This window comes from Empidonax traillii, unplaced genomic scaffold, assembly GCF_003031625.1.
Source record: "Empidonax traillii isolate 1590-97213 ecotype Southwest subspecies unplaced genomic scaffold, ASM303162v1 scaffold1639:size91121, whole genome shotgun sequence".
In the NCBI taxonomy this organism is placed as follows: domain Eukaryota; kingdom Metazoa; phylum Chordata; class Aves; order Passeriformes; family Tyrannidae; genus Empidonax; species Empidonax traillii.
The window spans coordinates 38292-61013 of NW_020956832.1; the positions used below are offsets into that span (position 1 = coordinate 38292).

The 22722-nt window shown below is 44.4% G+C and overlaps 1 protein-coding gene across 1 annotated transcript in view; it reads left to right on the plus strand.

Annotated features, from left to right (window-relative positions):
- MYO5B (myosin VB) overlaps positions 1-22722 on the plus strand; it is a gene marked incomplete at both ends in the record, with an annotated part of 78880 nt that overhangs the window by 34374 nt on the left and 21784 nt on the right. The window contains 10 exons of the mRNA XM_027908172.1: positions 2322-2433; positions 3690-3901; positions 6197-6353; positions 8935-9174; positions 12967-13206; positions 17071-17155; positions 18227-18375; positions 19146-19265; positions 20367-20504; positions 21958-22017. Coding sequence (XP_027763973.1) covers positions 2322-2433; positions 3690-3901; positions 6197-6353; positions 8935-9174; positions 12967-13206; positions 17071-17155; positions 18227-18375; positions 19146-19265; positions 20367-20504; positions 21958-22017 — 1513 coding nt within the window. The remainder of the gene's footprint in view (positions 1-2321; positions 2434-3689; positions 3902-6196; positions 6354-8934; positions 9175-12966; positions 13207-17070; positions 17156-18226; positions 18376-19145; positions 19266-20366; positions 20505-21957; positions 22018-22722) is intronic.

Below are 22722 nucleotides of genomic sequence, written 5' to 3' on the forward strand. Positions count from 1 at the left end.
ACTCCTGTTGGAGAGCAGCTGCGGGATGTCTGTCTCTTTCTTGGTGCTGGAAGATGAATGGATTTTGCTTTCTGCCCAGCTTGGACCCGTGCCCTCAGTTTCTCGTGCTGCCTCTTCACCATCTGCTCTTGCTGGAGGAGCCTGGGTGGCACTTGCAGGATGACTTTTTTCCTGCAAGTAGCAGCAGTTAATAATATCAGCACCTAAACTGACTCTTTTTTCCCCCGATCAAGCTCTCCCTGGCTCGAGCAACACCTCAGCCAGGCAGGATATCTCCAGCATTGTGTGCTTGGCTGGGTGCCTCGGGCACTGCATGCTCTGCTTCTCCTCTCAGGTTTGATTTGGAGCTGTGTAAACCTCAGACGTGCTTACAATGAAAAGGGGGTTTATTTGCACAAACCAAAATGGGAAATGTAATTAGAAAACCGAGGCACTGAGAAAGCAAAGAGAAAGCGAGTTCAAGCTTAAACCCTACAGGAGACAAAGCTGATAGTCTTGCATAATGTTTGTGTTCAGTTTCCATCCCAGAGAGAGCTCCTTCTAGCTGGTATCTTAGTTTTTTTAAGTGATAATCCAGCACTTTTGGTTATTTGAAGGTGTGACGGGGATTAAATCAGCGCCAAATCTGGATGCTCCAGAACTAATCTGAGCAATCTGAGCACTGGAAATCCTCTCATGACAATTTCCCTCATTCTTCTGTCTCCAGGAGCCCTCCACCTTACCTTTGGCTTCAGGTGCAGTACTGAGGATTCCCTAGCTTTTCCAGTCCCGTATTCTTTGCCAGTTGTGTCCATGCAGGAGTTGCATGCCGCTTCCCAATCCTTATCAGTCCGTTTCCCCCCCCTTTTTGCTCCCTTCATTCTGTTTGCAAACACTTTCTTCTACTGTGCTCTTTTAATCATACTACTGCTTTTAATCAAGCTGGCTTTCCTCCCCTGACTCTGTTTTCTGAAAGTGACATAAAACTGTTGGGTCTGTATTTTGAAATAAGCAATATGCCTGTCTTAGTAAATACCCCATCTTCCAATCTTCAGGATGTTTCACGAGCGATATCTGCAGCTGATGACTGTGCAGCTCCTTTGTTTTAGGGGGTGTTTTACAGAGCAGCCCTGACTGCTCTGGTGGTGTGGTGTCTCGCCCAGCCCCACCACTGCAGGCTGGCCAAGGGTAAGGACCCACCACGAGCATCCCTCTGGCCGTTTACAAATTATTTTTGCTTTCCACCCGCTCCTCTTTTTATCTCTAGAAGTGGAAAACTAGGAAGGATTTAGTGTAATAGCACCAAAAATAAAGGCGTTCATGGGGCTGCTGGGTCCAGGAGATGTTTCTGAATGGCAGCACTTCATGCAGTGTGTTCTCATCCTGGCCGCCACAGCATCCATGTGGATGAGGATCCGGCTCAAAGGCGGTTGAGTAAGGGCAGGAATCAAATTCTCAGCAATTCTTTCCAGTCTCCCTTTGATGTTTGTCATTTTTTTTTTTTTCAAGTAACGATGGCCGCTCTGAACGTTTCTGGGAAAGCCTAATGTTTTAATTAAAAACTCAGGTTTTGAGGGCGTTTATAACTCACTGTGTTAAACTACAGAAGGCTGAAACTTAGCAGATGCTGAAGCAATTTCAGGATCCCAGTCTGCAGGTTCTATATCTAACAGGAGCAGCAGGAGATGTTCTTTCTTAGCGGTAGGATGCAGTGCTCTAAATCCTACAATTAGTGTTGCCTGTTTGGAAGCTTCACTGATGGTGACAGTGAGGCATCTTCCAAAGGGGCTGCTTTGTCTTTTCAGCATCAAAAGATTTTGTGTTTGTTTCCAGGGTCTACGCCACAGACCTCAAGATGGAGCAATTAATGAATTAATTGATTCTACTAAATATTCAGCAGAGTTTGGAAACACAAAATAAAACAGTATATCTTTTTCATTCATTCATTCTCTATGACTGTCAAGATTGCTTTTTTATTTTTTTGGCCAGTCAGAAGATACGTGGTTTCTCCAAAGTTAGCCTCTGCTTCCTGAAGGGAACAGGGTTGTTGCATTTGGTAAAGTGCAGCAGATTGGGGAGCACACCAGGAAGAGTGAAAACAAGGTGGCCTTTCTGTTCCAGGCTAGAAAGGCCCTGATAAGGTCATTCAGTGGCTGAGAGTGAGGGCCAGGCTGAGGGTGACCAAGCTACTTTCAGTTGTCTTTGATCCTTTCTGAGGGTAGCGGTGAGAGATCCCTCAAAATATGAGTTTCGTATTTTGACTCGCCTGTGACTCCAAACCATTTATTTCAAGGAACTATTGCCAAGCATGCAGACTAATCCAGCGTATGCTTTGCTTTCAGGTGGACCTACTCTGACTTCTTAAAGAGATATCGTGTGCTTATGAAGAAGACAGACCTCTGTAAGAAAGATGAGAGGCAGATCTGTCAGACCCTGTTGGAAGACCTCATTCAGGTGAGCTGGCACCAGATCTTTGGCAATGTTTTTAACAGCACAGAAGCTCATGGCTTTGGTGTGATCTGAAATTGCTGCTCCTGCTCCAGCTTCACCTGCTGCTTGTGCAGGCGCTTCTTCATCCCAGGCAGCCTGGGGATTTTTCCAAAATGAGATGGTCTTACAAGGAGGCAGAGGGAGCAAGTGTGGACATGGGATCTCGTGGTTGTGGTCAAGATGAATGTACCATTTCAGTGCTGGTGAAGTCCTGAGTTTGCTGTCACTGCCTGGACATGATCAACTGGACATTTCTTAAAAATGTGTCCCCCCAAGCCCTCCTTCTGTTTTTGGCCAGCCATAGCTGAAGCATGTGTTAGAGGTCCAGCCTGGGACAACATCATGAACCTTAGTCAATCATTAAATCACTCTTTGCCCTGATGACTAAGAGAAGAGTGCAAAAACTGCCTTATCTTGATGTATGGGGGACTTGTAATAGCCAGATGTGGAAAAAGCATCCCACAGATTGGGATTCTTTTCCCATAAACAAATTGGGAGGTTTTGCCCTCCCCTGCCCCCAAAACCTTACCACTCCCCTGTGCTTTATTTTTAAATAGCAAATATGCACAGGGAGGTTTCTTGCTGTTGGGTAGCCCAGAATTTGCACAGCACCTTAGCCAGGTTGTAATGTCTGATCTCTTGCTTTCCTGTGGGATATTGAGGAGTGTACCTAATTGCATTCCTCTCTACAAAAGCTGTTTTTCTTATGCACCAAGTGTTTCCCTTGGCTGCAGATCCTTTTGAATGACTTTGCAGATGAAAACGCTAATCTTTTTGAGAAAGAAATCCCTTCTTTAAATGCTGTGATGTTGCATTTTTGGTCTAGAATATGTCCCTGCCCATAGTTGGAACCAGATGATCTGTAAGGTCACTTCCAACCCAAACCATTCTAGGATTCTCTTATTTCTCTATTCAGCTTTAAAGAAACCCAAGAAAGAAACCAAACAAACCAAATACAAACCAAACCCAAAACGGAACAACAACTTCCCAAGCCATTCAAAATTTGTGTAAATACATGGAATTTAAGATTGAATTGTAATGCTTGAGTAGCTTGGAGTCGAATAATATCTTCATCAGCAATTAAGAAGGGATGTAAGCTGACATTTTATTCAAAAGGGGATTTTTACTCTGTGTCTACCAAGCAGCACAAACCGAAGAGAAAAAAGAAAATGTTAATGTTTGCCATAATTGAATTTCGTTTCCTTTGTGGTTTTGAAAAGGATCCGGACAAGTTCCAGTTTGGACGTACCAAGATCTTCTTCCGCGCAGGCCAGGTGGCGTACCTGGAGAAGCTGCGGGCAGACAAGTTCAGAGCTGCCATAATCATTATCGAGAAGACGGTGCGGGGGTGGCTGCAGAGGGTCAAGTACCAAAGGCTGAGACAGGCCACGATTGTCCTCCAGCGCTACACACGTGGGCACCTGGCACGGAGGTGGGTCCCTCCAAGGAAGGGCTCGGCTGGCAGCTCGGGTGTAAAACCACTGCTCGGGCGCTTGTGTTTTCCATTTTCCATCTTGTGGATCTTAAACTTGTGGTTTTCACGCAGAAAATGCCCTGCGTGGGGCGTCGCCTTTTAACGCCTTGAATAGTAAGACGCGTTATTGTGCCTGTGGATAACACAACGTGGCGAAAGTTTCTGTGTGAAAATCAGGACTCATTCCTGGCCCCTCTCTCTTCAGCTTTACTTCGGGGCAAGAGATTAAAATTCTTTGCCTCAAACTGGTTTCCTGTCTACATTAGTTTAATTTCTAGATGCTGGGCCAAGGTCATAGCATAGGCAGCTGGGCTATAATCAGATGACTAAAGTATTCTGAAGTATTTAGCTGAAGGTATTTCACAGAACTAATATTTTCCTGGGACTACCTGTGGTAAAGGGCATTTGGATCAGCCAGGGAGCGGTTGGCTGGTTGGTATGCACTGCCTTTTGCAGGGACCAGCTTTGTGCCTCATTAATGTCCAAGGGGAGCTCTCGGGATTGATTGGCTGTTTCCTTTTCAATGAGGAAAATTGGTCGGAATCACTGGGAGTGGGGCTGTTTACAGTACAGAATAACAGAGCTCAGTGTTTAACTCTTCGTATGAAGCTCCCTCATGCCAGTGGCTTGCTGGGATTTTTGTAAGTAACACTGTTCTGGGTTGCTGGTATCAGATGTGTGGTGAGTGCGAGGGAGCAGCAAAGCAAAGGAACAGCATCCCAACACAGTGATCACCTTCCATCTTTTGCCCCTTATTCAAGTCTGACACTGCAGTGTACAGTCACACTGAGTTTTGGAATAGCTTCAGAGGTGCAGGCTGAATTTGTGGTGTTACTTGTGATTGTGAAAGGGGTTGGTGCCATGGAGAATCCAGGGATGAGAAGGTCTAGAAGAAGCAAAGATGGGCAGTTTGGTGACTTTTATTTAAAACTGAGCAGGGTTTTTTCTTGTAAGTCCACATACTTCTCCAGACAGGTCCCTCTTTGCCAGCCTTACAGCCTTAGACAAGGCAAATGAGACCTCAGCAATAAGAGGAAGGTTAAGGAAAAGGGAGAGTTGGAAGTGTTCAAGGCCAGGTTGGACAGAGCTTGGAGCAACCTGGTCTAGTAGAAGGTGTCCCTGACCATGGCAGAGGGGTGGATGGAGCTGAGCTTTAGGGTCCCTTCCAACCCAAACCATTCTGGGATTAATTTGAGCCTCTCAGACTGGCTCTCCACCTACAGACTTGGACTTTTACATTTGACTTTGCATCAGTCAACCATTCCTCTAGGGAGAGGAGGAGAGATGCCTGCTGATGTCAAAGTGATGGAGTATGAGCTAAAAGAGAGGCCAGAAGCAGACATGCAAAAAATAACTGCTGGAGTGTTTCTTCTGTGTGATTTTTATGTTCCCCTCTTTGTGCAGGTTTCATAGGGGATGGATGGCATCTGAATAACTGCTGTCTCCTCTTTTTGGAGACAGACCATCCCTTATCCTCTTTAGTAAGGCCTGGTTTAGCAGGTCCTAATGAGAAACTATTGACCTTGATCAAGTGGATATATAAACCAAGACGATGTGGCTCTTAGCTGTGATAAGCTATTCACGAAATAGAAGAAGTGGATCAAATATCTGTATAATGCTTCATGCTGAGAGCAATAAATGAGTCATAAATTCAGCAAAACAAGCTAATTATCAAATGAAATGGAAGTCTTATGGGATTTATTAACTGGTGTAATAACAAACTGAGCATGAGTTCAGTTGGGGAGTGGGAGCCACGTGGTGCAGAGTTGACCACATCCCTTATTATTTACCCTCTATGAATTGCTTGAGGCTCTGCTCATAAATGCTGCCAAACCAGTGCACACCAGCTGAAATGTCAAATCAATTTGCTGCTGTTTTCACTGAGTCCGTAGATACCCCATGCAAAATGGGCTTTTTATAGTTAGGGAAGTGATGGAGCCAACCTGGATATTGATTGGCTCGGGTACATAAGGCAGAGAGATCAAACCCAGGGAAAACCTGAGGAAATACTTGTTTTTAATGCTGTTTGGGAACAATGAGGTGTGTTGATTTGCGGCTCCAGTGCTCCTGGGTTCCATAGATGCTGTCTAATAGCATGGAGATTTCCTTAGCCCGACTGTTGGGGTGCTCTTTCCTGAATACCATCAGGCGACTTTTGGAAAAAGAGTTTTTCTCTCTGTCCAGCCTAAAACTTACTTGGCAGAAGGAAGGGGAGTTTGGTTTCCCTGCTAACCTTTCTCCTGTGCTTTGCAGGCTCGCTGAGCACCTGAGGAGGACGAGAGCTGCCATCGTCTTGCAGAAGCAGTACCGAATGCTGCGGATCCGCCGAGCTTTCCAGAGTGTCCGCAGCTCCATCATCGCCTTCCAGGCTCTTGCTCGGGGAATGCTTGCCAGGAGGAATTACCGCAAGGTACACCTTGTTTTTGCATTATGAAAGAGTGGGAAGAACCTCTGTGATGTGTTTGTTGTGGCCGTTTTGATGTTTACGAAGCCGACGGCCTCTGGTGTTTCTGGAGAGCAGGCAGTGACAGTGAGCATTGCTATTTAAAGCTGTGCAAGGAAAAAAAAAAAATTAAAAAAAAAAAAAAAAAAGAAGATTTTGGCAGCAGCACCTCAGTGGAGCAGCTAAATGAAGCCAGTCATTCAGGTGCTGGAAGGCATTGTGGAAATCTGGGAATGTCATTTGATCTAACCTGTTCTCTGCTAAAATCTCCCTGGCCAACTGAATCTGTGCCTGAGCTGTGCTTCAGGTGCTGTTTTCCAGGAGAGTAGGAAGACAAGTAGGATCTGTTAGGGAAGGCAACAAGTCATTAATTGATAGAAATCTCCCTTTAATTAGTTCTCTTCACTAGCTTTCTGTGTTAAACCGGGACCTGAATGCAAAGAACTAAAAGTTTGATGACAACAGTGATACAGTGAGAAACCATAGAGTCCTAGAGAGGTTTGGGTGGGAGGGGACCTTCAAGCTCATCTCTTTCCATTGCCCTTTCATGAGTAGGGACACCTTCCACTAGACCAGGTTGTTCCCAGCCCCGTCCATCCTGGCCTTGAACACTTCCAGGGATGCAGGGGCAGCCACAGCTGTGGGCAACCTGTGCCAGGGCTTCCCCAACCTCACAGCCAGGAATTTCTTCTCAATCTCTGATCTAACCCTGCCCCCTGTCAGTGTGAAGCCATTCCCCCCTTTTCAAAACTCTTTCTCCAGCTGTTGTCTGTCAGGAAACTGAGAACAGCTCTGGGGAATCTTCTGTCCACTCCTCAGATCCAGCACTGTTTTGGTGGTGCCTAAACCTATACCTCACTGGGCCATGGGCCTACTTGAAGAAATGAGAAGAATGATGAGACAGGAGGGGAAAGCCTGCTCCTGGGGATGGTGGAGGTTACCTGGACACTTGGTGACCTGCCAGAGAGATCAGGGTTGTCCTCTGAGACAGGGCAGCTGGGTGCTGGTGATAAGGAAATTTGTGCTGCCGCTGCTTTTTCAGCATCTGTTTTTCAAATTGGAAGCCTCTGCAGGGGTGGCAGCTGGTCCAAGCAGTTAAACCCTCTGAGATTAAAGGTAGCCCAAATCTTAACAAGTTGTAGAAATTGGTGAAGTCCAGGACTCTCGAATCTGAACATCCTTAATCTCTAGAGCACCTGGGTATAGGTGGTGGATACGGGTATTGGCTCAAGTGCACGTTCAGCAACAGGTGCAGGGTGGTGGGTGATGCTCCTTGGGGTCAGGGCATGCCCAGTGCCCACCAAAACTTTCCTGTAAGGCTGGAATAGGTCCCCAAGGCAATGCAGTGGGGTTTCTTGTACCTCTTTGGGCACCCCCAGTTGCTCCATCTGTGAATGCCAAGGCTGGAAACATACAAAGCTCATTTCCCAGTAACTCCTGCTGCATCCCGAGTTCACGCCGTCCCTTTATTCTGAATTAAGATTTGCAATTGCAAAGAAAGCCTTAGGGTGAAACAAAAGATTTGTAAGAGAAGCTGAGAGGGTACCTTTTCTGAGACAAGTTATCCCAAACTAATAACAGCAGTGTCTTGTAATCTTCAAATTCTCCTGCTATTTATTTCCTTATCAGACTGAAGCACAGATGAGCATAAGGAAGTTATTAACAACATGCTGGTTGTACCTCTAATACTTCAGTGTTCAGTTGCAGAGGAAGGAATTGAATTGCCACCTACTGAAAAGATTGTGATAAAATTTGGGGAAGAAATTCAATGCACAAGCACCAGAAATTTCACAAAACCCCAGATAAAAGTTCCTAGAAATTGAATTGTGTGAGAGCACTGGCTGCAGATTGTAGTGAAAGGACCCAGGCTTTTATTTGAAGGTTATTCACATGATAAGAAATCCCACCAGGACAGCATTTATCTGCAGTAAAAATTATCATAATGCAGGGGTGGAAACACAGAAAAAAATCTACAGACCTGTTCTGGTGTGTGTTATATCTGATGCTGAAGGGGCCAGTAAGTTGACTGCTAAGCGTTTGCTTGTCTGTCAACGGCTGTTTATTCTGCTGGATCTTTTTATCCATTTATCCAGTGGATCTTGTGGATCTCAGTACTATTCTGAGGTAGTCCATGAAGCCTCACTTGAGCCCAGATGCCCCCTGTTCCCATCAAGTTCTCTACTCACTCACCAGGGTCATACACCCTCATGTCACTGGCCAAGCAGGTCTTGACTCGTTTTAGAGAGCCAAGCACAGTGTCTGGAGAAACCCCCCAGGAGGGGGGGATTGAAGTCCCATCTGTGACAGAGAATGCCTTTATCTCCAGCCATCTCCCTCTGCACCTACCAGGACACTCCTTGGAGGACAAGCTCCAGGCCATAACCTGAAGGGGGCTAGGTTTAGGCGGGATATTCGGAAGGAACTCTTTGCCGTGAGGGTGTCGAGGTGGTCTCTAAGGTCCCTTCCGACCCAAGCCTATCCACGGTTCTGTGATCCTATGGCTTTCCCACCCCTCTGACTGTCCCCCTTCCTGCCCCGTGTTGTGCAGATCCTGGCGGAGCACAAGGCCACCATCCTGCAGAAGTACGCCCGGGGCTGGCTGGCCCGCACGCGCTTCCGCAGGGCGCGGGCTGCCACCATCGTCCTGCAGTGCTACTACCGGCGCATGAAGGCCAGACGGCAGCTGAAGGCGCTCAGGATCGAGGCCCGCTCAGCCCAGCACCTGACCAAGCTCAACGTCGGCATGGAGAACAAGGTGGTCCAGCTCCAGAGGAAGATCGATGAGCTGGTACGTCCCGAGCTGCGCTGGGGCGAGTGCGGTCCCGCTGCCGCTCTGCTTCTGTTCTGTTGGTTCTTCCCAGGAAGGATTTCATCTTCCCGTGTGGTCTGGGAAGGGTGTCATGTTGGTGGCTGCCTTTGCTGCTTCTGGCCTGGCATTGGTAAGGGTGGGACACTGCCATGGAAGTGCGGATGCGCTTGGATCTTCGGTCTCCCCCTTGCTCAGGGAGCAGCAAAAGCTGCAGTGAAATTGCTGTGAGAACTGCCCAGGAGGACTCAGAGGAGGAAGGCAAAATGGCAGTTTTGAAAGCTGTTGCTTGAAAACCCAGGCCAGCTCCATGTGAGATCCCAATGTCAAAGGGGTTTGGGGCTCGGTTGTTCTCCTGTGCTTCCTGCCTTGTGAGTACTGAGGGTGCAGAATCTCTCTGGCCACAGTTGGTTGTATGAACTGCGTGTCTTATGAGTCACCTTCCCTAGAAGATAAACAGCAATTTGGGTCAATACTTTGCAGAGTAATTTGAGCATGTTTGTGTTACTAGACATAAGAGCTCTTCAGGAGTGAGAGCCGTGGTGAGTGGTGGGATGGTGGGGTGGAGATACCTGTGTGGGTGACTTGGTGGTCTTACTGTGACTCCTTGATCACAGGGAGGTCTTCATCAGTTGCCACTTGTTATTAATGAGCTGTAGAACAGTGGTTTGATTGCACACTTAGGAGAAGGGTTTTCCCACCTTTTAATGTAAGCAAGTTGCTCTGATAAATACCCTTTATGTTGCCATACAAGGACTTCAGGATGAGCATAAGAAATGCAGAGTGGGACCTATATATCAACAGGCAATTTCATATCCACTTGCATCCTTCAACAGGCCTTTTACAGGCAGAAGAACATTCCCTCTGAGTCAGGATAACTAGCGCCAGTTAGAGGTAATTGCGGGTTTTCATTCTGGCATGTTGTTAGGGACCCTTACACATCACACGTGGCTTCCTCACCACCTTAATCCTCTCCATCCCCGAGCAGTCCTGTGATGAAGACGATGAGAAGTGACTCTGTTGGCTCAGATACTGCAGAGTCAGGATACCCTGGGATTTGCATTACTGCTGGCAGCCTTCACTGCAGCATTAATTGGCTGCAAAGCGTGCACTGCAGCCGAGTTCTGACTTTCAGACCCTGGTGTTTAATTTTAAAACGCCTGTTTGCATACTTACGTTTTGCAAACGGTAGCTTTTGGAATGGAAGACCTTAAGCACGATGTTTGATGGGACCCTTTATCTGGAGGGTATTGGGTGGAATTGAATAGGAGGAGTCATTTGAGGTCCAGATATTTGGGCTGAACTTGTGCAGTGAGTGTGAATGTCCGTGCTAGGCCTGCTGGGCTTGGCCCTGGAGCAGCAGTATTAATTTTTGGTTTACGTTCTTCCCCAACTCGTTGCCAGTTTACTGCTAGGAAAAAAGTGTGCGAACAGAACAATAAACAAAAAAAACCCCAATATTTGATTAACCCTTCCTGTCATGGATTATGAAAGCAGCAGAAGAGTTTGCTTTAGGGAAGGAGTTGTGGAGAGCTTTTAACTAGGCAGAAATAACGGTGTGGAGCTCATCTTACTTTACTCTCTCTTGGTCTCTGCACAAGCCATTTTGAAGGAGTTTCTTTGATGCTTTCAGTGTAACTTTTGCAGGGAAGGATTTCTGCTTTGTGTTACTCGTGTTAGTCTGTCCAGTAGAGGTGATTTTAACCATCCTTGGGATGCTTTGGAAGTGCTAATGACCACCGTTACAGTGGACTTTCTTTTCAGTACACTGATTTATTTTTTTTTTTTTTTTGGCACAGTGAGTTTGCTGCATGGTATTTTCCCTGAAGGATCTTGCTAATCTATAAACACAACCTTTGGAAATACCAATTAACTTTCCAAGGAAAAAAAAAAAAAGTGTATACCAGGTAACCTGGAGAGCTGCACTTGTATCATTTTCTAAATAGCCGTGGAAGAAAATGTTTCTATTTCTGCTACTTTAGCTCCTGCATGAGTAGAGATGCAATACTCTGTGTGCCCCCGAGGAAGAGAAGATCTTTGAAAACATTAAAACCTTTTCTTGTGTGTCAGCCTCGGCTCACGTGCTCTGGCATCCGTAACTGGGATGATTTAATTCAGTTTTTTGAATGAGCTGAAGGATTTTATTTTTTTTTTTGCACACACCATAAAGGTTTAAATCTATTTTACTGCTAAACATCCTCACTGGACCACTTTTTTTCTAACTATGTTAGACTAATTCTTTCTTTTTCTTCCTGCCTTTTTTTTTTTTTTTTTTTTTTTTTTTTTTTTTTTTTTTTTTTTTTTTTTTTTTTTTTTTTTTTTTTTTTTTTTTTTTTTTTTTTTTTTTTTTTTTTTTTTTTTTTTTTTTTTTTTTTTTTTTTTTTTTTTTTTTTTTTTCAGTCGAGTTTCTTTAAATCTACATGTTTTGCCTGCCTGAGATACTTTTAAGGCTGGTACCTAATTTAGTGTTACATGTTCATGCAGCCAATAATTAGATTCACAGTGTGGTCTCCATACTATCTCTACAAGCAGTAGTATCTCCGTGAGCACTTATTGTGAATAAAACTGGGTAGTAGTAGGGATGAATTTGTTGCCTCTGCCATTGGTAGCAAAATAAAGTCTAGGCTAGGTTGAAACCAGGGTGCTCACAGCTCTGCAGGGCTGGATAATGATGGAAAAATAAAGCAAGTTCAAGTTTAACATGGTCTGTTGAGCAATCTCTGATTGCAGTGGGGAGAACCCCAGTAAATGCCCAACCATTCTAGGATTCTATGAAATGCCTTTGGTCACGCAGAAATTATAATTTACTAAGTGCTGAATTTTGACCTTCATTAATAGTTCATTACAAGGGAGCAAAGGAAAAATGTTAATATCCCTCGTTTACTAGTTTTTCCATTTGAGATGTGTGTTATCAGGTCACTGAGACTCTACATTGAGAGGGGTCACTTCGGGAGGTCACCTAAAGGAGGGGCCAAAAGGATGATCAGAGCAAACTTTAAAAATAAACAGACTACGTTTTGAAGTTTCAGAATGGTTCTTTTGCTGTCGTGGTTATCTACCTAATGTTAGCAAAGCTTGGTAGGGTCTTAACAAAGCTCTTGGTCTGTTGTGAATTAGCTGACATTTCTGGGACTGACTAACGATGATGGTGTTTATTAGTCACAGTGCCATTGACTTCTATTTGAATCACAAAAAACAAATGAGGCTACTCCGTTTTTGAGTCCGAAAATTTGGGAGCGAATCACTGCTAAGTGCTTTAAAAGAGAAAATCCGAGAAATTAGGAAGCTGACTGAGTAGGCACATGACTTAAAACTAGGGAGCTCGAGGATGCAGTTCTGCATGGTCCTCAGGTTTCTGCAGGCACAGGAGCCAGGAGTAAAAGAGTAAACTGCAAAACAAATGTCACAGATTTAAAAAAAAAAAAAAAAAGAAAAGGAAGCAAACCAATTGCATGAAGCCACAGCGTTTGGAAACTGTAATAAGGAGTGCAGTCTTCTGGTTTGGTTGCCAGTGCTACCAAGCATTGTTTGCCTTTGAGCAATATCAGTGTAATATCCATTTAACAAATGCTTCTGTAATTGTTGCCAAAATACTGTTGAGCTTTCAGCGCAGTTTAGAAGTAGCTTTTAGTTTTATATGCATGGAGATGTTTGTTATCATGAGCTTGTCACCCACCCCTCTGGAGGATTCTGAGTGGTTACTTTTGCGGTGCCTCAGTGCAGTGCGTGCATTCATGTCACTTATGCTCTTGTTTCCTTCTCTTTGGGATGCAGAACAAGGAATGCAAACTCCAGAACGAGCAGCTCTCCACGCTGAGGTCAGCCCACTCCTCCGAGATGGAAAAGCTGAAGAAGGAACTGCTGCAGTACCAGCAGAGCCAGCAGGGCGATGGCAACCAGCTTGTCAGCCTGCAGGAGGAGATGGAGCACCTCAGGCTGGAGCTGGAGAGGGCTCATGGGGAGAGGAAGGTGGTGGAGGACAGCCACGAGCAGGAGAAAGACCTGCTGAGAAAGGTACGTCTGTCTGTCCCATCTCAGGCTGGGCAGGTGGTTATACTGGTGAAAGCTCACTCTTCACGGGCCTGAAGGGGAGACAGTTTCTATTCTTTGATTAATATTTCTGCTGTTGTTGGTTTTGCTGCTGAATGCCTCTAGAATTTATCTTGAACCAGCTCATGGGGCAGCAAGGGCAGTTTGAACATCCCTGCAGGGGCAGTGACTGCCTTGTGTCAGTCCCATCTTGATGCCTTTTGCACTGCCAACGACAAAGAAACTCCCCAAACCCAAACCCTGTAAATATTAGGAAGATGTCCTTCCTCATCCCAGCCCAGGATGGGACACGAGGGTTCAGTTTTTGCCATGGCTCTGGCAGCTGTTGTAGCAGTGTTGTAGGTACACAGAGCTGAAATCTGTGTGAAGACCAACTTCTATGTCTTCTACTGCTCCAACATCACCTAGGCTGGTTGTTATGAGCCTTTACAGGGTTTGGAGCTGGGATATAAACTAAATATATTTATTTTTTTCTCCTCCTTCATGCAAACTCATAGAATATCCTGAGTTGGAAGGGTCCCACAAGTATAATCTAGTCCAACTCCAGTGCTTTATCTCTAGAGGGGGATGTGGTCCAACACTGCCACCACTGTACAAGAAAGAATCCTAGTGGAGGAAGAGACTTCAGTGTAGACAGCTTGTTTTGCAAAGAGTAAACATGGACCTTTTGCCCTGAATTCCTTTGCTGGTCAGATTAATTCTTAATAACAACCATTCTCATAACCTGAGGCACTCAGATGTGGGTTTGCTTTCCTTCTGCGAATGCTTGTGACTGATCAGGTTAAAATCCATCATATTTCTTCTGTACCAGCAAGTGAATTTAATCTTTGATCTTGCTGTTGGAAAGAATTTAGGGCTTTCTTAACTCAATATACTGCAAAGAAAGAGCTGTTTTGCAGATGTTACTCTGGAACAGCACTTTGTGTGTGACGACCTGAGGATGAGTCACTTTTGGAAACTAAAAGTGACTTGGCTGGGCCAAGAGGGGTCAGGTAATCACCTACTCCACTCTTTGCATGTGTGTTGCAACCCCACAGGGAACGTGTGAAATCAGTGATTTTCTTTTATCCACCACCAAATTAGAAGATCTTTTTTTGGCACAGGACTCCATTCATTATCTGGCTGCAGCACAGACTTTCAGAGCCAGAAAAGATGCTTTATTTTGGAGGTGATGCAGCTGGGGATAAACTGCTTCTCTTTTTTTCTGGATTGCAAATCCCCTTTGAGCACTCGGAAGGAAGGCTGGTTTAATCGCCAAAGAAATGCTTTTAAAAAGCATGAAAACAAAGCAGAAGCTTTCCCTTGTTGTAGAAGCGCCTACAGCAGAGCAAATACTGTGCATTTTACCGTGACAGTAAATGGTTTAATTATAAAACATTTCTAATGAGCAGTGCAGGCTCCCATTTCTGGCATTAGCTTTCCATTGCTCCTTTTGGTTCCTTGTCAGCGGGAAGGAGACAGGAGAAGACCTGTTTCCTTCCTGAAAACATCGATTTAGCCAAAACACTTCTCAAGGAAAATTCTGATGAGACATTTTTTGAGTAATTCTAACAAATACCAGAAGCTGGGGAGCGTCTAGAAACTGCACTCAGGTGAGAAGGGCTTTTAACCTTCAAGATGAGGATTACACCATGGCTGTGGTTGTAGTGGGAAACGTTTATTCTGGGGATGATTCCCAAAGTCATCTCACCTCTGAGTGAGACTGAGAGGAGCCTTAATTCTGTAATTTGAGTTGAGGCTTCAGATTCTGCAAACTCCTATCAGCTATGATTTTGTTACTTTAAAAAACTCCTTTAATCTCTTCCTCCTAGCTCTTCCCTCTGATCCCTTAATTTTGGAACAGCTCTTTTCACTTAATTTTGTGATAAAGTTTAAAACATCAGGTTTTGAACTTTGAGTTTGCTCCTGCTTCGTGTAGAAACAGGACTTCAGTAAACAAGTTCAGTGCCTTAAGATTCACATCTTAAAAAGAGCTGTACCCAATCCGCATTTGAAATTTGAAAACCTTGGAATAAGTGTTGTGGATTCCACTGAGCCTTTCAATTCAAATTATCCCTCTATCATTGTTGAAAATACTCCAGGTTTTTGCCTGGTTTTGTTTTCTAACCCTCATGAATTTTTCTGGGCAGAGGGTACCTTATGAGTACCCATTAGAGTGCACTAGTAAAAAGATCCTATTACCATTAGTCTTTCCCCTGATGGGATAAACGACTCACCTGATGGGATAAACAACTCAAATTCCTTGCTGTCCCATTGCAGTACAGGTTTTCATTGTTTCCTATAACTCCTGTAGCTCTTTCCCATTTTTTTTAAGAATTCTTTCTACTTTGAAGGCATTAGTGCTGATCTGGTGGTGGATGTGATGTATGGAAGAAGAAATGTAGTTGCTTTAGGTACAGAGTATTAAAATCTTGTCTCATTTCAGAACATTTAAAACACCAGTAGCTCTGCATTTCTTAATTGTGGGGTTTTTCCCTTTCTAGTTGTATCTCCAGACTCCAACATTCACATCATAGAGAGAGAGATGCAGGAGGGGATGGTGTCATGCAAGCAGCTGGAGTAAATGAACAAGGAGAGTAAGGGGTGGTCATGTTTTCCAGTTTTTGCACAGACTATGACTGATTCAGTCGGGACTTCCAATAAAATATTCATTTTACTTTTATCCTCACCATTAGTATGTATCTGGCATATATGCAGGGTTTGATAAAATACCTTAATTTGAACACGCTTGTGGGGAAGACTGAAATCTGTGCTAGGGCTGAATGCCAGCTGGGCTGCCTATAAATTCAATCTAATGGTGACAGCAAAATTATTACTCTTGGGCATGTTTACAGTGTTGTTTAGTGTTGGCATCTTGAGATTCTTCTGCTGTGTGTAGCTGTTTTCCCGAGCGGTGGCTGTAGGATGTGAGGGGAGGAGGCACAGGGAAGTGACATTATGCTGATGTGTGTTCTCCTGCCTGACAGCAGCAGAATTGTCCTGCTTCGCCGTAGCAGCATATTTCACTTGATAATATGATGGTTTAGTGTTTTTGAGATAACGTCCTTGAATGCCTCGAAGTTCCTGAGGATGAATAGTATTGTGGCATCAGGGCAGAATCAGACCAGCCTTGGCGTTGTGACAACGCAAAATACCATTTCGCAGGATTTATTTTCTGTTCTCATTAATTTTGACAGGGCAGCTGTTGGTGTTAATTGCTAGATATGCTCCTGTTGTGTTACCAAAAGCCCTGGTATGTGCCGTGCCTCACTGTACTAGTGGTTCTGCAGTCACAGGGAAGCATTAATGTGACTAACCACACTTAACGAATTGGTTACAAAATAGTTAAAAAAGCCTGAACTATTTACTCAGCTCACAGTTGCTGTGTCCCTCTCAACTCCTTAAGTGCTACATCCCTGGGAACAATCAGCAGGTTCGTTTTCCCAACAGCACTCGGTGCTTTGACTTGAAGAAAACGATGAAGCCCGCTGGGACATCAAAATAAACCTCAGATTTCACCACCCGATCACTTTGCAGGAGTTTCACTCCTGCAGGTTGTGGTCGCCAAGTCCAGCTGTTCAGTATTCTGTAAGATTCTGCTGAAAACATTAATTTAATGGAGCAGTTCACTCAGGAAGGGGGAAAGTTAGTCTCTGTGGTAGCAATGCAGTTCTCCTGCGCTCTGGCTCCTGACGTACAAAGGGTAACTGGCAAAGCACGGGGGGGATGGATCTCTTAAACAGCAAAGAGAGCCCGAACAAAGCTCCCTGTCTCCCATCAGGTGAAATGTAATCCCTGTGCAGAGGCTCTGACCTGCAGCAAGCAGTAACTCTTTGCCTTGCTCCGTAGCGTATCTCCGATTTGGAAGAAGAAAACGCTCTCCTGAAGCAGGAAAAAGAGGAGCTTAACAGCAGGATTCTCTGTCAGCCTGAAGGTAAGAAAAAAAAACACCTATAGCATTGTAATGCCTCTGCTCAACGAGGAGCTTAACTCATGTCCCCTGAATCTCATTTTTCCTGTGTGTTTTTCCTGCCTTGAAAAGCGCTCATCTTCCTGTGACCCTTTCCCGGTGTTTTTTTTTGTCACTGTTTCGTTGCGCAGGTAGTTCTGTTCACCCAGCCCTGCTGGTGTATGGTAAGCCAGAGAGCAGTTTAATTGCTGAAACATGGAATAAAAGTACCTGAGAGGGCTTTTTAGTTCAGATATGTCACAGCAGTTCCTGCAGGTGATGTGGGAGGGGCAATGAGGCTGCTGGGGTGGGGAATAACAGCATCCCAAGAATGATGAACAGAGGACCCAAGGAACAGCACAGTTTACATTACTGAGCTATGACAAAGGATTTCTCTGGTGTGACACAAGTCTGTGAGTGTTTTATAGAAGCAGAGACTTAGATGGCAAGACATACAAAGGGGAAAGCAATCTGGGAAAATCCCATGTCGCAGAAGAAACTGCATGTACTGAGCTTTTCTATTTTTTATCATCCTTTTCAGCTTTGATTTTCTAGCAGGATTTACAAAGAGCATTGTACTGTGGATGTATCTATCACTGCTCTGTGATACTTGTACTGTGGTACTTGTGAAGTACCTTTTGCCCTCAGCCTGACACAAAATCAAGGAACGAAAGTAACGTGTTGAAAAGAAACTTCCTGTAAATAATTTTTTTTTGTCTCTTATGGGATGCTTCTGGAGCACCTGAGATGGGAGAAAGCAAGTGGAGGGGGCTGGTTTGTTGTTCTCCCATTTAAAAGGACACAAGGGCTATATTTGCCCGGTTCCTCAGGAAGAGGAGGGACCAGATTAGCTTCCAAAAAGGAGTTTTTAACAAAGAAATTCATTCATGTGGAGATAAAATACTTTGAACCCCCCCAAGTCTTACCATGGTAAATGGTATTTTGTTCATTAGTCACTGTAATTGGACATATTTACCAGAAGCTCATTTCAGAGATAAAGTTCATAATTTCTTTTCTTTTTTCCCCCTTTTTTTTTTTTTTCTTTTTATTTTAAAGATGAATTTGCACGAAACGCAGTTGAAGAAAATATCCGGATGAAGAAAGAGCTGGAAGAAGAGAGATCTCGTTATCAGAACCTGGTAAAAGAGTATTCAAGTCTGGAGCAGAGATACGACAACTTGAGGGATGAAATGACGGTTGTAAAGGTAATGAAACTGGAATTATCCCTGTTCTGTTGTACCCCGAACCTGATGCTGGGGAACAACACGACTCGCTTACCCACAAAACATTTAATAGAGCTGACATTATTGTGCAGTTTGTGCTTGATATTTCTAAGAATACATTTCTACCAAACCATCCGTGTGCCTTGGAAAAAGGGGCTCGGTCTTTCATGAGTCTCTGTGGACTCCTTAGGAGTCTCCGGGAATCTCAGCAAAAGCTGGATTGTGCTCCTTGTTCTTGTTTTGTGTTGGTGATGTTCAGGTGTAGGTGTTGGGTTAAAAAAAAAAAAAAAAACCAAAAAACCCCAGCAAAATGGCTGTAGAATTTCGAAAGCCAAAGTTTTTAAGTGTTAGAAAAACTGTTGAAAATCAGATTAGTAGACTGCTGCTGGATTTGGTGGAAGGTTGAGTGTTTGAAGGGAGTTCCAGAGGGTTCTGTCAGCAGCACGATCTTGAGCTGAGATTTGCATGTTCACACTTACCAGGCATCTGGTGCCGTGAAGTGCCTTTAATCCATGCAGAATTTTTAAACTGGGTCTCTATAGCCCTTCGTATTTTAAAGTATTCCTTTGTGTTAGTAGGAATTTCATGACTAGGGCATAAAAACTCAAAAATGGAACCCACCATAAGGTGGAGGTCAAGCCTTTTGTAAAGGTAACTTTGGTATATAGTCAAATATTTGCTTTTTATAAACGACACAGTGAGGAACCCTTAAAACACTGAATGCTTTATGTGTCTGCGTTACTTGTTGGCAGCAGGCACCGGGGCACAGAAGAAACCCATCCAACCAAAGCAGTTTGGAGTCTGATTCCAACAATCCATCCATATCATCCTCTGAGATAGGAGACACTGAGGACGTGATTCAACAAGTGGAGGTAGAGGAGACTGGGCAGGGGAGGAGGAGGGAGGAGAGCCCTGGCTCTGCAGGGGTGATGGGTGTGGGGTTTAGAGCGCAAAGGTTGGGCCAGAAGGTGTGGCAGACGAAAGAAGTGCATCATTAATTGTGTCAGAGGGATTGCAGGGTTGGGGTGCTGTGGCAGATGCTTACTTCTTTGCGACATCGGGCTTAAATAGGGCTCTAAAAAATAACAAAGTGCTATCTTTGGGCCACACCAGCTTGAAGACTGATGAAAATTCATCAAAGCAGTTATACCCAGCACTGATGGTGATGACTGTATCATGATCCTTCTCTGCAAGGATACCAGAATTCATTACCCTCTTGCCCTGAGTGTTTTCACTCCCATGCATCTTCACGGATGCTTGGCTGGCCAGCACAGCCCCTGCAATCAAATAAACAGCCTCTTAATGCAGAAAAGAACAGCATAAATTATTCCCTGGCTATCAAGAATCCTGTGGGAAAGAGAAATGTGTTTTTTACTTACATTTGCTAGAATAGGCTGCTTTTTAAATTCCACTTCTGTGACTCGAGAGCACATATCAGTGATCACCGTTCCTGGGATCTGCCACCCCATTGGCAGGACCTTATTTTGCATCCCACATACACACCATGCCTGCAGAAGCCCCCACTGCCCTTAGCTGGCTGCTGTGTTACATTTAGTATTTCTGAACTCCTCTGAGAGCATTTTCTGAAGTCAAAATAAACAGTAATGGCCATGCTCTGCTGTAAAATATTCCAGGTGAAACCAGTTAAAAAAAACACCAACAAATAAATACTTGGCTGGAAGGGACTCTAGTTGGGCATTTTTGATGTTCTTAGCTGCAGCCCAAATCAGACTGCTGGGCTGTTAAGCATTCAGTGATTCATTAAGAAGAGGCAACTGTATTACTGACATTAAAAACAGGTGCTTAAAATGTAGATTTGGTCTTTGAAAGTGCGTGTCCTTTTTGAGATCCTCCTATTGCTGTCTGTGGCTGGGGTCAGTGCTGATGTACAGTCAGGACACGTCTGGCACTGTGGTTATAAAAATTGACACTGAGATCTTCTCTTTTTTCCCCACTCTCCTGTTCTTCTCTAGGAGACTGGGATGGAAAAAGCAGCCATGGACATGACCATCTTCCTAAAGCTACAGAAGAGAGTGAGGGAGCTCGAGCTGGAGAGGAAGAGGCTGCAAACCCAGCTGGAGAAAAAGGAGCAAGAGAGCAAGAAATCCCAGGTGAAAGATGGCTTTCATTGATACGAATATTTCATGTTGGTAACTGGCTTTTCTTGGTTGCCTGAAGGACACGATGGAGGAATTCAGGTTTGAGAGTGACAAGTTCAAAATAAGAGGCAGCAAATCCATCCGGAAAACAGAGATAAACTTTTTTTGTCAGCTAAAGACAGTTGAAGAGGGGAAGTCCTTTGTTTATTTGTATAAACAAACTGGTTATGAAATATTTAGGGCAGTATCTTGAGTATCTTGGAAGCTCTTTCCAACAGCTTGAGAGGACGGTGGAGCTGGGTGCAGGTCGGGCTCTGCTCTCAGGGAACAAGGGACAGGAGGAGAGGAAACAGCCTCAAGCTGTGCCAGGGGAAGGTTAGGTTGGATATTAGGAAATACTTCTTTAAAGAAAGAGTTGGCCACTGCCCTGGCACAGCTGCAGTTCACACATGTCAGTCAGGCTGGTGTCCTGGGTTTGGTATTGTTATCATCTGTGTGGTTTGGTTGGTTTAGAACTTAAAAAGGGTATAGTAAATCAGAAATAGCAAGATAGCTGTTAGAAGAATGGTTTCTTCATTCCAATTGCAAGGCAGGGGTATTCCTATGCTATATTCTTTCTTCCTTGTGAAAAAAAAAAATCATCCTACAGTTCAGGTTGTTTGCTTGAAAACAATTAAAAAATATATATTAAATATTGATATATATTTATCTACTATCCTATATAAAATGTATAATATAATTATATTATATGGAATGTGTTTGTCTTGTATATAATGTAAATATTAATATATATCCATATATTTTAAAAATCACCATTATTGACATCCCAGTAACTTAAGGGACAGGAGTCCATCCAGGCTTACAACTGAAGTCTGAAAATGTAGCTCTCTGTGTTCTGGTGAGAGGAATTCTGGGACTGGGGGCTTTCACTAGCAGATCTCTTGTGCCCATTTTCCCTACCACCTGTAACCAAGACTTTGTGGCTTGTCCGAGGCCACAGAGGGGATGATGCGTGCCATGAAACAGCAGTGCTGTGTGCATGGTACTGTGAGACTTGGCGAAATCATCAGCAGTAATTATTTGCTTGCTTCACTACATATTCTTACTGATCACCTCTGGCAATTCGCAGGGGACACGTGAAATAGGAGACTTCCCCAGCCTCTCCTCCTTGCTGCAGAGGTGGATTAAAATCCTGTTTTCTGACTGCTGTGTTGAAGATTGTTCCCTTAATGACTGTCACTGGTTGAAGGCTGCAGCGAGCCGCAGTTGTCAGGATATTAATGAGAGATTAAACCACTTTCTCTTGAAGTGTCCTCTGCCCCATTTGGTGTTGCTGGGATGCTGTCTGATGGCAATAATTAACGTTATTATGGTTGAGCTGGCCGGACGCGCCCAACCATCCTGTGCTATGTGCCAGCTCCTCTGGCTGCTTTTAAATATAAATTTATCTCTTTAATCCATGCAGGTTATTGAAACAAAGACCATGGCTTCAGAACAGGAACATTTTGCATACAACAGCCTGAAGGTGAGTGAGGGGCTCCCACTTAGTGCTGTAACCTGTTCCATGGCTCCAGCAGCCCAGACAAATGGTATGAACGTGGTAATAACACAAAACCTCCTGTAACTGGCTCTGTTAGAGGGGGCAGCTGTAGCTGTAGCTGTAGCTATCAGCTCTGGAGTCTGGGATGGGCTCACAGATGTTTCCCCCTGGGGCAACACCTGTTCTGCACTGGTCTACCTGTTTCTCAGTCATCCACACAGGTAAAAAGCCCACTTATGGTGGAGAGTGTTTTTTTCACTGCATAAACTCCCACTGGGACCTTATTGGGTTTCCTCTGATGGGACGCTGCAGGTCTCAGCAGTTTGCTTTGCTGTAAGTGTAAATCTCACCGCTGAAGCCCAGTGTGCTTCTTGTTCCAGGCTTCAGTTCTGCTTTTTGTCCAGTTTCTGTGCATTCCCGAGGTGCCACTCAGGTCAAAACCAAATAAATCCATGGATGTTCTGTCTCCATCATTTTCTCCCTGTGACACACAGAGCAACTGAAGCCTGCTGGGCTCCTACTGCAGCTTCTGTGGGTTCTCCCCTCCTGCTCTAACAGTACCCAAATACACCCAGTCTTGACTATTAGACTAATCCTTATGTCTTGCTTGTCCTCAGAAATCCAGTTTCCAGATTAGGGTTAATAAGGGAATTTTTTTTAATTTTTTTTTTTTTCAGTGCAGACCTACCT